The sequence below is a fragment of the Sparus aurata genome, chromosome 12 (genome assembly GCF_900880675.1).
Source record: "Sparus aurata chromosome 12, fSpaAur1.1, whole genome shotgun sequence".
NCBI lineage: Eukaryota > Metazoa > Chordata > Actinopteri > Spariformes > Sparidae > Sparus > Sparus aurata.
In genome coordinates this window covers 19,503,518-19,520,461 of record NC_044198.1, presented here as the reverse complement: position 1 = coordinate 19,520,461, position 16,944 = coordinate 19,503,518, and the positions used below count along the sequence as shown (strand labels likewise).

General features: G+C 39.9%; 1 protein-coding gene across 1 annotated transcript in view; it reads left to right on the top strand.

Moving 5' to 3' along the window:
* The first annotated feature begins 645 nt into the window (after nt 1-645).
* The window catches only part of dym (dymeclin), a 56,781-nt gene continuing 40,482 nt past the window's right edge, over nt 646-16,944 (top strand). The window contains exons 1-8 of the mRNA XM_030436475.1: nt 646-853; nt 2,712-2,918; nt 4,625-4,677; nt 4,878-4,971; nt 6,028-6,164; nt 7,661-7,733; nt 9,572-9,697; nt 11,764-11,903. Of these exons, the coding sequence (XP_030292335.1) occupies nt 2,779-2,918; nt 4,625-4,677; nt 4,878-4,971; nt 6,028-6,164; nt 7,661-7,733; nt 9,572-9,697; nt 11,764-11,903 (763 nt within the window). The 5' untranslated portion in view covers nt 646-853; nt 2,712-2,778. The remainder of the gene's footprint in view (nt 854-2,711; nt 2,919-4,624; nt 4,678-4,877; nt 4,972-6,027; nt 6,165-7,660; nt 7,734-9,571; nt 9,698-11,763; nt 11,904-16,944) is intronic.

The window sequence follows — 16,944 nt, the reverse complement described above, 5'->3', positions numbered from 1 at the left end:
ATATATAACATATATATATATATATATATATATATATATATATATATATATATATATATATATATATATATATATATGTGTATATATTTATATATATTTATATAGATGGATAGATAGATAGATATTATTTATTTAGTATGCTGACTTTTCATTTAAAAGTGAATATGATGATATTTAGATAGTACAAATGTGATAGCAGGGTCTTATATGAGTACATCCCAAGAAGGTTACAAAATGTTTCATGACTTAAAGGTGTAGTATGTAGTTTTAGGGAAAACACTTTAATCAGAAAAGACAAATATCTTTATGGACTGATTAGTTTTATAAATCAGTTCTACACAATTTCATACTGTTTTACTTTGTTTATATTTGGCAGACCCTCAAACAGTGTTCTGGGGACCTTATTTTCCTCTGAGAACAGCTTGTCTATTCAGTAATGGAATGTATTTTATTTTTATTATCTCACCAGTTTTGAAGATATTATAATTCTCCGTTTGAATTTGTTCTCCAAAACTACACAGAGCCCCCTTTAAAAGAGCTCCTGAGAATTTAAAGCTTAGATCAGGTACTTGCGGATCTATTGACCCTATTTCTATCTGCAACGTCACCAACGTACTCAACGCCCCTCTGTCGTCATCACGCAAGGGGTGGCGACGTGGAAATCATGGTGGACAGGAGTATGTAGATTGATCTGAGTGGTCTCGAATTCCACAGAATTTAACGTTTTCGCCTTCGCAATTAACACTTCACGAACAAATTGGATCTTGCTCCTGTTGTGTGTGAAAAACAGTCGCAGTTTAAAGGTCCCGGGAGCCGAGACAGCCGCGGAAACTGCGAGAAGCATTTATGACAGGTAAGCCGAGCGGTCAGCTGATATCAAACAAGCAGTGGACGTTAGCTGCCTTTCTGGAGAGTCAGTTATGAACCACACGTTCAACCGGACACGGTCACGAGTCTGTAAATTATCTAGCCAAGGCGTCGTGCTAATTTGGGACTGCCTGTGTACCGTGTTGACACACAAACGTGCCGAGGCTCAGGGCATTTCCTGCACCTACACTTGGATGAGCTAGCAAGTTGGTCAACTGAAACAGCAGATGAGCTACAGATGCTGGACATAGCACAGTGAATCTGGGCACTAAATGCTGTAATGGAAAGCTCACTAATAATCAGTATTTTCACCAGATATGTGAATAACGTATAATGTTTTTGGTGACATGTTTATCCTCGTCTCAACTCATATGTGTGCCTGTCATGTGTTAAGATGAGGCACAAACTATCCTCTGCCGGTTCACTTGGGCAAGTGTTGACTGGCCTGCTGCTCCTGTGTGTCAAAGGTGTGTCTTTTCAAGAAAACAGAACACGTCCTGGTTCCTGATGTGACATCCTGTAGTGAACTTGACCTCTATCATGAATGCATGTATTGGAACCGGTGTGGACGAATCTGTTTCGCTGACATGTAATTGCTGAAATTAGGAGTTTGAATAGAAATACATGGAAAGGGAACAATAGAGATGGGTGTTGTCACTGGAGGTCAACAACATCATTACTGTGATATTACTAAAAGGAAATATTGTTATTGAGATACACATGATAAATGTCCGTTGATGACTTGGACTGTCGTGTACTGTGGAATGTTGCTAGCTTTGAACATGTTCGGTTACGGTGTTATTGATGTTCACGCTATTTATTATTCATGGTGCTGAGCTCTCCTCTTGTTTTGCACTGCCCTGAGATGTGTCTGTCTTCTTTATTATTGTCCTACTTGTTTGTCCTATATGTTTGGTGACACTCAGTTTCCCCACTGGGTGATTAATCAAGCTTCTATCCAAGATGTTCGGCCTTGTGCAGCTCTTGTTTATTTGTTGCCTTTTCACTAGCGATTGAGTAGTTGATAGTAATAATAATAATGCATTAGACTTGTGTAGTGCTTCGCTAGATGCTTTATAAAAGAAACAACTAAACAAGAAATGAACAATAATCCACAATTTCTGTAGATATTGCGATAATATCATTATCATGAGATCGTTTAGCCACATTAATCAAGTTGTAAAATCTGATATTGTGACAGCCCTAGTTGTCACAGCACTAGCACTAGAATATCAATATTCAACACCTTCGATACCACAGGGAAATTTGACTCAACATTAAGTGCTTGAAATTGTAGATTTTCATGAAAACAAGATACAGCGTTTCTCAGTTAGTAGCAGAGAAGAGCAGAAAACTGTACTTCACATTTAAGATCAGCTGTTTCTCAAGAAACATTTGTTCTTTTCTCCTCAGATTAGTCCTCTAAAAATAGTCAAGCTGTCAAGTTGCTGTCACAGAGAAACTAGATGGTGTGTCGATACTGCAGAAATCAAGTATTGAAATTGTTTGAATATTCAGAAGCGATATGTATATGTATATATCATATTTTTGATGAGTAGAGATCCACATTCTTAGTCCCAGTTGCAGCTAGCCTTCCTTTGTTTATCGACTCCTTACACACACTCGAGAGCTCTGCTACTACTGATTGATCTTTGTCATTGATTAGTGAATTTGAGTTAAAGGTAATGTTTAATCTGAACTGAGAGAGGCCAAACTCTGAGTTCCTGAGGAATAAAACGTGATGTTGCTAATTAACCCTTTATCTTGAAGAACAATAATTGTCAGAAGTGCTGTGTGTGTTGAGGTAATTATTAATCTCTGTGATGGCATTCCCTCTGTTCCAGGATTTGGCATATGCCTGGTGAAAAAGCAGTGAAGAGTGGTGAGTCTGGCTGAGTGGAGCCAGTAGAGATGGGTGCCAACACCAGCCAGGTCAGCGACCTGTCCGATAACCCCAGCCTCAAGGCTCTTGTGGGCACGGAGTCCATATCAGAGAATGACCCTTTCTGGAACCAGCTCATCTCCTTCACATTCATCAGTCCCACCAGCAGGTATGCAAACACACACAAAAGTTTCATTTATTACAGATTATGGCGATATGTGCCAGTATGTTGCAGGTTAGCACTTTGAAAACAATCACTGATAACAAAAATACTTGCTAGTTGCAGCTCTAGATTTAATTCTTGTCCAACAGAAAGAAAACAAGAGGCCAGACAGGAATGGAAAGAAATTGGAGTATGAAATGACTGTAGCAAAAATCTCCTGAAATATAGACTTGAGGGGGCTTGGAGGAAAATATATATTGTATAAGATACGCCGTGTAAGTTGTCTTTAAAAATGTAGGTAACAGCAAACTACGACTGAGTCTATTCTTAACTTTTAAAATATTCATTAGTGTTTGACAAGTTTCTCCGAGCGTCTATACACCAACAGACATTTTGCACGACCTTCCATTCAGAAAGTCCTTTAAGAGTCCTAGCCAGGATCTAACATTCCCCTGTAGACAGGATGTTTGTAGAGCTCCTGTCAGCAGCAATCCCACATTATTACCTTTCCGCTTGGCTGGGAATAGATGAACTAGTTAACACTTAGCCACTTTGTAAATAGTGCTGAGAAGACACCACATTCCTTACTGTAGCTGGTCTGTGACCGATGTTAAATATTCATCCAGTAAGGGCGTTTCATTCATTCATCAATGTAACCGAGTCATGAGTAAACAGAGCTTGCGTGCACCAATCCAGCTAATTATTCGGTATGCTTTCTTCTCCTGTCTTCTCCAGCTCTTCAACACGTTACTTAGTTTAACACAAGCCCAAAATTCATATATAAAGACATGTTGTACATATATGCTCTGTGGTTATCATGACTAGGTTAAACGGCCCTATTTAAGTAGTTTAAGTAAGGGCTGCAACCAGCTATTTATTTTATATGATCGATTAAGCTTTCAGTTGTTTTCTTGGGTGGGTTTGATGTGTAAAATATCAGAAAATATTATAAATACTTGGACAGGGCTGAAAAGGGGTTGTGCCCAATTAGTATTTGCGAAGTGAATAGTAAGAAAAAAATGAGAAAATATTTGTAAAGGAATAGTTTGACATTTTGGGAAATATGTTTATTTGCTCTCATATCAAAAGTTAGAAGCCAAGATTGAAACCCCTGTCATGTCTTCACGATAAATGTGCAGCTGGAGCCAGCAGCCAGTTACTGTAGCTTAGTTTAGCATTGTGATTGGAAGCAGGGAGAATCAGCTAGCCTGCCAAAGACAACAAAATCTGCCCACAAGGGCCTCTAATTAATCAAAACACTCTCTTTGTTTTTTGTTCAAGTCTGTTAACTAGCTGCTGCATGTACCTACATATTTACCATACTGACTTAAGAGTGGAATCAATGTTCTCACTTAAGAAAAAGCGCATAAGTGTATTTACCAAAATGTTGGAACTATCACTTTAACATCTTAATGTGACCCAGCTGGTCCTGCCAGTTCTGGACAGTTCAGTCATGATCAGAAATAGTTTTTGGCTTCACAGTACTGTCCAAAAGGCAGTGAATGACAGATGTTTTACTGTTAAAAATTAACGGTGCTCACCTGAAACATAACGCAGAGTAACAAGGATCTCATGAAAACACATGTATATACCTTTAGATCTTCTGGTTTGTGTCACTGCAGGTGCAAGCTATATGCACCATATCTTGTATGTATTTTAAGCTTCTCCTTTTCTCTCTAACTTTCTTCTTCTCTGTTTTTGCTTTAAAACAGTGGAGACTCCAAATTGCTAGAAGAGGCTGTCATCCCCCTGGCAAAGATCCTCAGTAAGTTGCCTATCATGTTATCATGTTAGCTTCGTTTGTGTCTTTTACTGGTCAATACCTGGGTCACACAATGTATTTCATCATAGATTTAACTAAAAAATAAAAAAATTATTTTCTTGTTCCTTCTTTTCATGCCAATCTGATGATTCCACCATGCAGTGCCACTGATACATTCTCTTCCCCTTTTTTTTCTCTCCAAGTTGAAAATAATCCCAGATCGGGGAATTTTGGCGCCCTTGTGAGAATTTTCTTGGGAAGAACCAAAGAGCTGAAAATCTCTACAGAATGCCAAGAGTGAGTATGGGAACCTCAGAGGAGAGCATGAACTCTGATGTCAGTAATGATAGACCGCGTGCAAGTCAGCGTTCGCTGTGCGGGAGTGCAGGCCAGTTATTGTTCAATCGCAGGCAGACAGGGGATCCTTGTGCTTTTTACACAGGAGAAACACTGAAGTGGTTGTAGTTTCCCATGAGAAAGCTGCTGAGGTATAACCATCAACACATGTGGCTTTTTTCTGCACTCGCTGCCAAGCTCCATTTCCACAGAGATTGACCCTGCCCAAGTCACCAAATGCTTCGGGTGGGAACTCTTCATTCTCTATTAAACATCATTATAGGTTGGCGCTATCTCTCTCCATCCACTCCCATCTATTTTTCTCACATTTCGAAACATATTCCGTCACATAAACAAGACATTTTCTGGGTCTGACATAATTGGTATGTCCAAATAGGCAATTTGTGGGACTGATTAGACACCTCCGTGTTAGTGTTTAGCGGTTGTGAAACATTGTGGCTTGCGCTGGATGGTTCCAATCATTTCTTGTTTCCCCTTCATTTGTTTCTCACCAGTCTTCTCCCAATCTGTTCTCTGTCATAATGTGAATAAATAGTAACCTTCAGTATCATTACATTCTGTCATCAGGGCCATGATATTCAATATTTGTGCTCTTGGTTGTCAAAGTGAGGGTTGCAGTCATGAGAACTGACTTGGAGTTTTCAATTACCCAAAACAAAAATACCACAAAAGTTATTAACTTTAAACTTTCTGCATAATCACTCAAAGGATTGAACTTCACATGCATGGAACAAGAGCTGTATAATTCATGCCAACACAATATAATGTAATAAAAAGACTACATCTAAGGCCAAGTGTCATTACTTTAAAGCACTAAATATTGCATTAAACGCAACACATTGCTGAAAAACATTTGCAGTCAGCCAAGCTTTCTTTGGTAAATCTAGGACATAGACCAACAGCACGTAGCGAGCCCCCTCATGGCATTCATTTCCATCACGGTTTTCTGTGTGACCTTGAACGTGATGTCCTGTTTTCGTTGTTTCTCTTCTGCAGTCAGCTGTTTATCTGGCAGGCCCACAACGCACTGTTCATGATTCGCTGCCTGCTCAAGGTGTTCATCAGGGAGATGAGTGAAGAGGAGCTGCACTTACAGTTTTCCTACCAGGAGAGGGCACCAGGCTCCTGCGGAGGTGAGCTCTATCACAGATTCATTTGGAACAGGGAGGTGTGCCAAAGGGAGATTAAAGTGGGGCCACAAATTACCAAAAGAAGTTGGCTTCACAGGACACACTGGAACTGATTTTGTGGTACTTGCAGCTATGATGTTTGAGGCAAAATGAAAGTGCTTTTAGTCACTTTGGAGCATTTTTACACTCGACACAAAACTCCACCTCATCTGCTGAGAAAAGTTGTTATGAACAACATCCTTGAAAATGTGTGGCTCCCTGTACACTCATACGGTGTGAGTTATTACAATCTAGTCACAAGGGTCAAGTGTGTAATAATTCCCTTCATACCTAAAGAGAGATAAGAAACCAGCTTTTTAATTCAGCTCAAATACCCCTGGCTACTGACCTGGATCAGCTGTCTCTGAGAGACTCCATGAAAAAAAAAAGATTCTGAATCTGCATCCACTGACTGCACATCTGTTTTTGGCCTCAAACATGAGCCCTGTTTGAGTCCTAAATAGATACTTAACAAATCCATCTTGATGACCTTGATACATCTAATTAATATACAATAACACCTTTTTGGAGCTCATAGGGACAATAATAGGAAAGCAAGACATTTTCAGCTCCCAACAGGCCTTGGGTTATCTGCTGTGTCAGATGGTTGTTGTTCAAATATCTTCAAAATGACACTTGGCTAATTACAGATTGTTTAAAGTTGTGAAGAGAAGATGATCCAGGGTTTCTGCAGGTCTTGCAAAGTCTTAAAAAGCATTGAGTACCGTGTCCGCAAAAGATACCAAACTTTGAAAATGATATAATCTCTTGCAGGTGCATGTTTTGTTGTTTGGTGTCCCCATTTTTTCAGTGTTTTTTCAAGTGTTTGCTGCTGATGGTACTCAAAGTCCAAGAATTGCAACTGTTGCTGTCTATTTGCTATTTTAGCAAAATTAATAAAGTTAAATGAACTTTTGTAAATGAATCAGTTTAATTTAGCTAATCAAGGGCTTGGCAATGTGGGATTTTAATCAAACTGTGATATTTATAAGATGTATTACAATACACAGCATATATCTTTATTGATATATGCAACCTTTAAAACCAGGAGAAGAAAGCACTTATATAACGATGTCTAAAATCTAAGACAATACATAATGTCATATTCCTATAACAATGTAATGTCAGTATACTGTAGATGAATCCATTCATCCATTTTCTGCTGCTTATCCAGGCCTAGGTTGTTATTTAAACCAATTATATCATCAGGAGTGCTGAAAAAAGAGCCTTAAAAAAAGTTTAACTCGGTGAACCCTGCAGAAACCCTGTAATCCCAGTTAGCTAATTTCCCTCAGTGGTGTTCCTCTTTACAGTGAGCATGAAATATGGATTAAGGGAAGGATAGAAAGAGGGCTGGTTGAGTGGGAGTTTGAAGGAAAGGAGCAAAGAGAGACTGACGGTAATCTACAGGGAGCTGCCATGTGTGTCTCGTATAATGACTCCCTTAATCCCTTGTGTAGAAACAGGCAGCCAGGACCTCCTTGAGGAGCTGTTGTCCAACCTCGTGCACCTGATCGTCGAAGTGCCCCTGCTGTAAGTATCTCCCTTGTCTGTGTATGTATGAGTGTGTCTGTCTATTCATACATTCACATAGACTTTAAAGGTCAGGCATGAGCGATAGTGATGCGGGTTTTTTTTTTTTTACACAGCTATGTCGTTCTCGCTGCCCTGACTGTCCCCACAGAGCGGTTTGTCGATGTCACAGTGCTGATTGTTCAAGATCACATGTTTGACATTATATTATCAGCATGGTGTTCACATAAAAACATCAAGTACGGGCCACTTTTGTGCAGTTTCTCAGCCCAGCCCAATCGTTTGGTTAGAGTTCCTTGTTTTTATTCATGTTTGTTGGTTGTTACAGGATGTTAGTCATTGCAGCAGTTAATGAAAAGCAGTTTGTGCGTCTGACTCTCTCTTTGCGTGCGCCACTTGCTCATCCACTCCCTGATTCACCAACCAGGAGAGGCTGAAATCCATTATGGAACAAGGTTGGGCTCAGATGTCCACATGTTTCACGTCCTCCGCTGGACTGAACAAAGGGACAAAATAGAAAGAAAAAAAAGAAGAAAGAAAAGGGATATGACTAATGGAAATAAAGAAAGAGAGAAAGTGTCGGTGGTTTTGGAGGAAGAGAAAACGCTTGAAACGAAAAGTTGGATTAGGAGCGGTGCCAGCGAGTGGGAGAGAAGGGAACATAATGATTGAAAAAAATGCTATCAGCCTTTACTCCCCGTGGGCGGTGTGCACGCTAACACTCAGCTTTAATGAGTGAATATTTCTGTGTGTTTACTTATCAATGGTGGAATTATCCCCCTTGCCTGACACTCAGTCTGTCACAGAGAGACAAAGATGCAGTGTGGACGTCTCTGCCGACAAAATCTCCTCGGCGGTGTCAAAACAAGTTCACAGAAACATGACTGACAATCGCTCTTTCATTAACGCAGGATCTTCCACTTTTCCTGTCTTTTCCCTCGTCTGTGTTAAGTCACTCTTGACGTCCTCCTCTCTCCCCTGTCTACTTTTTTTCTCTTACTCCCTCTCTCCCTCTCCCCCTTTCTGTTGTCTCCGGACATCAAACCCTGGCTCTTGTGTAAACGATTGTGCTTTCCAATATTATTCATTGTTTCGTGCTCCAAGACTCTACCTGTTTTTCTTCCCTTCACCACTTTGTGGCCCGTCGGCCTGTTTCCTCTGTACGTGCTCCTGCTTTGGATGGGAATATTACCATTCTTTCGGTATTGCTCCCCGAATCCCAAACAGGCTTCTATACGTCAATTGTAAGCTTAGAAGAAATCTTTCATGGCTTAATTTCACAAGAAAGATAGATGTCAGTTGTATTATTTTTCTAGGCAGGCAGTTGATTCAGATTAATACCAAAATCACAGTGCCTTGCAATGTTTCCACACATACTGTTTCTCTGCTTAGCCATTTAGAGTCTAAATGATTATGATTATGCACCACAGGTTTCAACTTGGCAATATGATTGAAGCTACAGTGTGTTTTTACAAAAGGTTTCAATTTCAATTAGAGCTGCAATGAATAGTTGATTTATTGACAAGTCAAACTAAAGAAAAGTAATTGCCAACTCTTTTGATATTAATTTCAGTCATTTTTCAAGCGAAAATGTCAAACATTTGCCGGTTCCACTTTCTTAAATGAAAGGATCTGATGAGCATTTTTCCCCGATACCTGACATTTTATAGAGTAAATAAATTGTAGATATGAAAATAAACCATCAGATTATTTGTGGATCTCGAATCAAAATCTGTTAACATCCTCCTCTTATACATATATTTATACCTGTGAAGTTGTGGTACAAGAAATGGCAGTTTATCCACTTTAACTCTACATGCACCTGTCTTTTCCTGTAGTGACATCACCTATAGCATCCTGTTTGAAGCTGTGACCACGCTGCTAGTGTTCTTCTCCTATCAGCTCTTCCACAAAGACATTCTCAGAGACGGGATAATCTATCAGCACATCATGAAGGGACGATGGTGAGAACACACACACACATACACCCACACACACAAGTTAAGTCTCCACTTAAGACTGCCATTAACTTCATGCAACAAACAGTATTTATTTTCCATAACATTTTTGGAACATTTTAAAATAAACTCATGAAGAGATAATTTGATACAATTTCAACTATAATTTGCGTTAGTCCCTCTTGCCCCTGAAACTGGGTCGTCCACAGTCTGTTGACGACTTTTTTTTTTTGAGCGCAGGCCTGGATCATTTTGGATCTTCTCCAATCCAATATGACACCGTCTGATCCAGCCTACTGTTCTTTTATCCAGGCTCTGATACAGTTAGCCTGTCTCTGTGCTTCCAGTCCGCCTCATCATGTTCCAAACAATGTCTTCATGTGTTATTCAATTGATGCCAAAGAGAGAGAAAAAAATCTAGTCAGCCAAGACCTTTGTCTCTGCCGTGACCTTATGATTCTGAGGGAAACTGAACCATCGAGTGTGTTTCTTTATGATAATTATACACAAACTTAAATGTGGTGATAAGATCAGAAAATTTAAATCAAAGCAACATTTAATCTTCTGATGTTGACCTTTACTTTGAGATGGTACTTTGAAATGGTTTGAACCCAATTTTCTATGGTTCATTGTACTCTTGAAAACTATGAATACGTGCAGACGAATGCTGTAACACTGTCTGTATTCCGAAGCCAGGTAGTCAGTTCAGAGGGGCGAACAGAGAATGGAAGTAATTTACTTTTAGGGCTCTCACAGCATAAGAGCCAAATGAGAGCACTTTGTATTAATTGCCAAGGAGCTGAAGAAAGGCTTCCAAGTAGCTGATGTTGGCAAAACAAATTAGAAGGCAATTTAAAATGGTGTTACCATTGGTCTGTTGAGAAACCAAGGCTGTGGGTAGCTAGAAAACAGTGATATTGAATATTGTGCATTACCAATTATATGTTTGTCACTTATTGGGAGAGCAGTGATACGAAGGAGCAGCATTGTCTCTAATTAACACCCAATATGGACACGTGAGAAGGAGTCCCATGTCTTTATTCTAATAATGTTTTATTCTTAAATTAATCATATATAGTCAGGTAAGATGTTTCTGTTGAAAAACACCTTTAAAATCAGAGGAAAGATACAAGACTGGAGAACCTCAGTGCTTATGTTTTGAAAACATTTGCTACTGTACTGAACTGAATCAGAAAAGCGTTTATTACTAAGGTTTCAACGTGCAAGGACCTTGTCTCACAATAAACATGGGAGAGAAAGAAAACAAATGTGCACTGCAGAAGAAATAGAATATTAGGTTATATCTCTATAGTAAAATATATCAGATTTAAAATGATTTTTTTTAAATACAAAAAGAGTTCACAGAGCAAAACTTGTGCACTGTGGATTGACAGATGCGTATGAGAAAACAGAACAAAATTAACCATTTATCTTATATTTGAAATATAACCTAATGAAGGTTTGTGTACTGACATTCTTAGACATTTTTTCCTAAATGCAAGGAAGAGAACATTGTGTGGGAGTTGTTCGTCCTTAAAAAAAAAAAAAAGAGGATGAAATCTGCAAAATATTCACTTAAGAATCTGCATTGGTTATGAATTGGATGGTGCAAACACAATAACCCAGGATTTACAAAACTAGGGCATTCATGTAGCACTTAGAGTTAGATCCTGTGTCGCAGCCATGTTGTGTCTTCTGTATACACAGGCTTAATTATAGAAATGTTGCAGACCTCACAAATTATACCTTTTCCAAAAAAGCATGTATTAAGGAAACCAGTTATTATTGTTACTCTGAACAAAAAAAATTTCTAAAGGTTTTCATCAGTCGATTTGTTGGTTTGCACACAAGTGAAATTGTAGTAGAGAAGATGCAGTTGTATCATCGAATCATATCAGAATCAGAATGAGAAATACTTTAATAATCCCAGGGAAATAATTTAATATAACATATTAATATAACACTAAAGCATTCAGATGAAGCTGAAACAACAAGGTAGTAACATTCTTGTTAATGTTTCTGTCTTTTGCAATCTTTTTCCATCTTTTTGAACGTGTCTCTCTTCTCCACAGTTTATCTTTAACCAGTCGACTGGTGAAGACCCTGCTCTATAACTTCATCAGGCAAGAGAAATGTCCACCTCCAGCAACCCACATCTTTGAGCCGAAAGACGAGGGAGGCCTGCTTTATGGCCTTGCGTCTGGGGTAGCAAGTAAGTGAACTCACATCCACACACCAAAAAAAAAACGGGTAAAAATCTGGAGCGCTGTGTGTTTGCAACTTAGATCACATTTTTGTAAAAAAAAAAAAACTAATTTGGGTTCTTGGGATACAAGCAGACAGATCCCCAGTCTTTAGTTGTAGTTTTTTTTGTATGTTTGTGTTTAAATGACGTTAAACGTATTGCTTTCCTCTTTTTGCACTTGTCGTACTGATGTCACTGCACCCACCACATCAAAACAAAGCTGGTTGGTAGAAATGTTAAATTCTAAGAATGATGGTCAGAGAGCCAGACAGTAACCAGAAAAGAGACTTGAGACTTCCTTCCTTTCTTCCTTGAAAGCACTGAGTGAGAAATATGATTAATTTAAGAAAGTGCGAGCCGTGCTGACAACCATGGCAGCTTGGATGAAAGTGATGAGTCAAAAATGGATGTGTGTATTAGTTTGGTAATGTGCTGTGTGTGTGTGTGTGTGTGTGTGTGTGTGTGTGTGTGTGTGTGTGTGTGTGTGTGTGTGTGTGTGTGTGCGTGTTTGTTTTAGTGTGAGAATAGGGCTGGGTTTCCCCCCGCAGATAAATGCTCTTTGTCGGTTGTTGGTAGCAGATTCCTATCAGTGAGCCATCAGTATTCACCCCAGCCTGTCTGTCTGTGGCCAGTGATCGGACCGATGAGTTATGGTGCCCTGTCCTGTTCTGTAATCCCCTAGAGCCTGTCTGTCTGCAGCCGCCTCCCTTATACACACACGCACAGACCAACAAAGACACAAGCTCTCTTATACTCCGGGCTCAGAAACAACACTTGTTTTCTTTCTCCGTCTCTCTGTCTCGTATCTACACAGTCGTCGAGGATTGACAGAATACACAAGTACATTTCAATTTGAGTGTTCAAAGTGGGCGTAGGCACGGGTCAAATCATTTGAATGTCTGTACCTGAACTGAACAAATATTTGACTATTTAAAGGAGAACTCCACCAATTGTATTGTGTGATGTCCTTTGTGGCTCTGGAGGAGCTTTGTCAAGTCTGAGAAATTAACCCTGATGTTACAAACTGAGCATTTACCAGGTAACATGAGAGATATAGGGAATGTAGGTCCAGCCATTTTGGAGCTCAAACCATACAAAGGACTGAAGATCAGGATATTTCAGCCACCTGGTTTGCTTCTGACCATTTTTCTTGAAATACATCTCTTGTGAGTCTGTTAACTTTGAGCTGCATGCATTAGTGCACACAAAGTTATTGAACGGCTCCCTTTTAAAGGAGCATACCAGTGTTTTTGCATATTTTAGGCTATTTGGTTGCTGGGATATGATACGATACGATGGGATACGATACGATACGATGCGATGCGTTGCGATATGATACGATACGATACGATAAACTTTATTGTTCCTGTGGGGAAATTTGTCTTGGACTCAAATGTTTTACACATGCAGCTGCTTTAAACCCTGCCCTTTAACCCCAAAATGATACACTTACCATTGTTACACCACAAGAATAAGAGGCAGGTCAACTCTTACGACAGTATGACTGGGCTAAGCATAGTGGTTTGTAGTTAAAGCTACTACAAGAAACTTTAATTCTTTGTTGATTCTGGGGGGTTTGGGCAAAGATAAAGAGGGTGAAACAAGGCAAACTTTTTCTTTTTTCTTACTATATCACCAGACTAACAGAGCAACTTCTTTCCTCAGCCCGAGAGACTCCTCAATTCGTCTTCAGCGTCAAGAGTTTAAATTGAATGACTTATTTGACCTGAATAAGTCAGAATCCGACCCTGTGACAGGCATTAAGAATAACTGTAATAATTATACAGAAATAGCCAATCTTCTCGCTGATGATCTGTTTACTTATGTAGGTCATAAAGAAGCATCCGTATCAAATTGAGACCATTTCATACACAGCTAAAAGTTCCTTGTAGCGTTTTTAAGGACCTGGAATTACAAAAATATACTATAAAGTCTGTAAATCCATCCACGCTGCCACAACTTCCACTACATTACCTTTCCTTTTTGTAGAAATCAAAATTCCTCATTTAAGTAGCATGTAAAATAAGTCATGCCTACGCACACACATTCATAGACGGGCTGGATTTTCCCTTGAACCAAACACGGGTCATTGGCAAAGCAACACAGCGCTCGATTTCTGTCGGCATTTAAATGTCTGGATGGGGGGGGGGGGGGGGGTTGGATGTCTCTTCTTTTTATTTTATACACTGCTGTCTGAGTGTCTGCAGGGGGGATTATCACTCCTCTCCTCTCCTCATCTCTCCTCTCATCACCTCTCCTCTCCTCTCCTCTTTTCTGGTATTTTACCTTGTGGGCAGTGCAGAGATGCTGTTGAGCAATACATTTAATTGGCTGGTGCGGGATGCCTTACTGTGTGGCAGCCCCATTGTGGCTTCTTCTTCTCCTTCTCCTTCCTTCTTCTTCTTCTCTTTCCATTCTGCTCACAGCTTTCCTCTCACATGTAGCAATTTTTAACTAACCCACACACACACACACACACACACACACACACACACACACACACACACACACACACAGTATTAGTGTGTATTACTCACCCATCTGCTAACAAGCAGACACACATGATATACTGTATATAATAATTTCTGTTCAATCCTCATCTTTTATGTCATAGAGAAGCTAACAGTAACCGTCAACTGTTGACAGCCGCACAAACACAACAGACAGGCTTGTTATGTGTGTTGGGTCCTCATTAGTGTAGAACACATAGGATACAGTATTAAATGAGGCATTTAATGATTTAGCCTTTGATTTCTCATATGAAAATGCGTTACAAAATCCCTTTGCATCTGTGGAATGTTCTCATGTTTTGTTGTTTGGATTGAGTTTGGTACAAGTGCTTTGAGCATATATTTTGATTTGTGTGAGATTATCAGAATAGTGTGTTTGTTTATTGTCTTTGTCTGTACAGCATGTTTCCCCATGTGCGTTTTTGGATAATCATCACGAGTTTGGCATACTTGTAGTGTGTGTGTGTGTGTGTTTATATCGCGTTCTTGGCCAAGGCATTGCCCTGAAGCCCTGATGTCATATTTCATTTACTGTTATGCAAGTAAATAAGTAAGTAGCACATTCTGTCTGTCTCTGTTCACCGGGCGTTCACATCTCTGTCTGCACTGAAGCGCATGTTCTCAGCTGGAACTATGAGAAAATATTTCCCACCTCATCTCCCTTCTCTGGTGCCTCCACAGGCAACTTACATGCGTATGTTGTGGCACAAGTGAAGTGGAAGAGCACATGTTTAACCTATTTTACAGCAATTTAGTCTCTTATATCTGATGTCTGATATATTTAAACTGGGAATGTGTGTATTTTTAGCCTTGCTAGTTGAATGGTTCATTGGTGGCTGCCTGTTAGCCCAAACTGTTTGAAATATCTCAACAACTATTGAACACACTGTTGAATTCCCATGAAAGTTTTTACAGACATTAATGTTGCTCAGAGGATAAATCCAAGCTGGTGATCGACTGTCCTTTGCCTTAGCACCACCAGTACTAGAAACGTCTTCTACAGATTGGCACAAACATTTGAGTAGACATTAATGGTTCCCAGATGATGTATCCTAATGACTTTGGTGATCCTGACTGTCCAAGTGCGATCATCAGGTCACAATTTCAATTTATTCAATACTTTAATCTTTGACCAGCAAACTTTTAGCTTTCACATCAGACTCAGGCTTGTTTGGTGCCAATAAGCAAAGTGAGATGGTGAATATGGTCAATATTACCTGATTAGTTGCATGAGCTCACTTCACCTTTGTTGAAAAGCTGCACTTGAGCACACTCCAAAGACTTTGGCCGACAGCCAACTAGCTTGTATCTTGTAACTGTTACTCTCCACACTACCAGGTGGTGATGGTCTCTGTTCGTCATTTAAGAAGGGAAACCCAAAACCATTCTCATGAAACAACGCCCACGGAAAACTTGTGCTACAGATGCATGCAGACGACCGCGACACGACATTGACCAGAGAAAGGGCAGTGTTTACTTATTAGAGAATTTAGCTGTATTACTCATCCCCCCAAATGTTTTCCAGAGAAACAAGTGATTGAATTCAAGATCAAGGTGCGTTTCGCTCTAACGTTCAGACTGTGCTTTTAAGTCAACAGAAAAATTGGTGAACATTCCTCAAATATTAACAGGATGCATAACTTCCTTCAGACTGAAATTAAGAAGTACTCGAGCTTCAAGAGACGTAAACTGATAAGACTCCCCAGATCATCAGTCTAATAACAGCAGCATCATTAAGTGCCTCACAGGGAGCGTATGTGTTTTTGTTTGATGATTGCAATGATATGAATCTTGATTTGGTACGGGGTCAGGATCGGGTGAATCAGATGTCGGGGGGTAGATGTGGTTTGAAAAGAGATGGATAGAGATTTCAAAAGACTCTGGAGATACTTAATTGTGTGATGATATTTCAGTTTGAATACAGTAATTGACTGTAAGCCAGCAGTCATGTCTGATGGCGGTAGTTATTATATAAGACTTCGCAGCCTTCTGTCCCAAAAAAACAAGGCTTAGTCGAGCGTTCAAAGCTCAATTTCTGGTGCAGGAACTGTTTTTGAACCTGTTTTTAATAGATTATGTTAAGCACTCACAGTTTGTAAATACTGAAAGGGTTAGTTTTTGGTCATGAAGAGATAGATTTCAAAGGTTGTCGTGGATAGAGACTCACGGAAAGTTCGACATTGTGGGTGCATTTGGGTTGCGTGCCTCACAGTGCGATGCCTTCGCCCGATGCCCGAGTCCTGAAGCCCAGATTTCATCGTGCCAGCCTCCGTGTCTGCGTGTGACCTTCTCTTTTCCTCACTTTCCCCTTCCCTTTCCTCCTCTTCATGTCCTCCTCCCTCTCTTTTTCCACTGGGCGGATGGCCAGAGTTGGAGCAGCCTAAGAAGTGTAGCATTATTGGGTTTATGTGGTGGGCAGGCAGACAGGCAGAGGGAACCGAGCCAGACGGATAACAAACAGCACCCACTAAGGTAAAATACAGCTCTGTGAGTGTGTG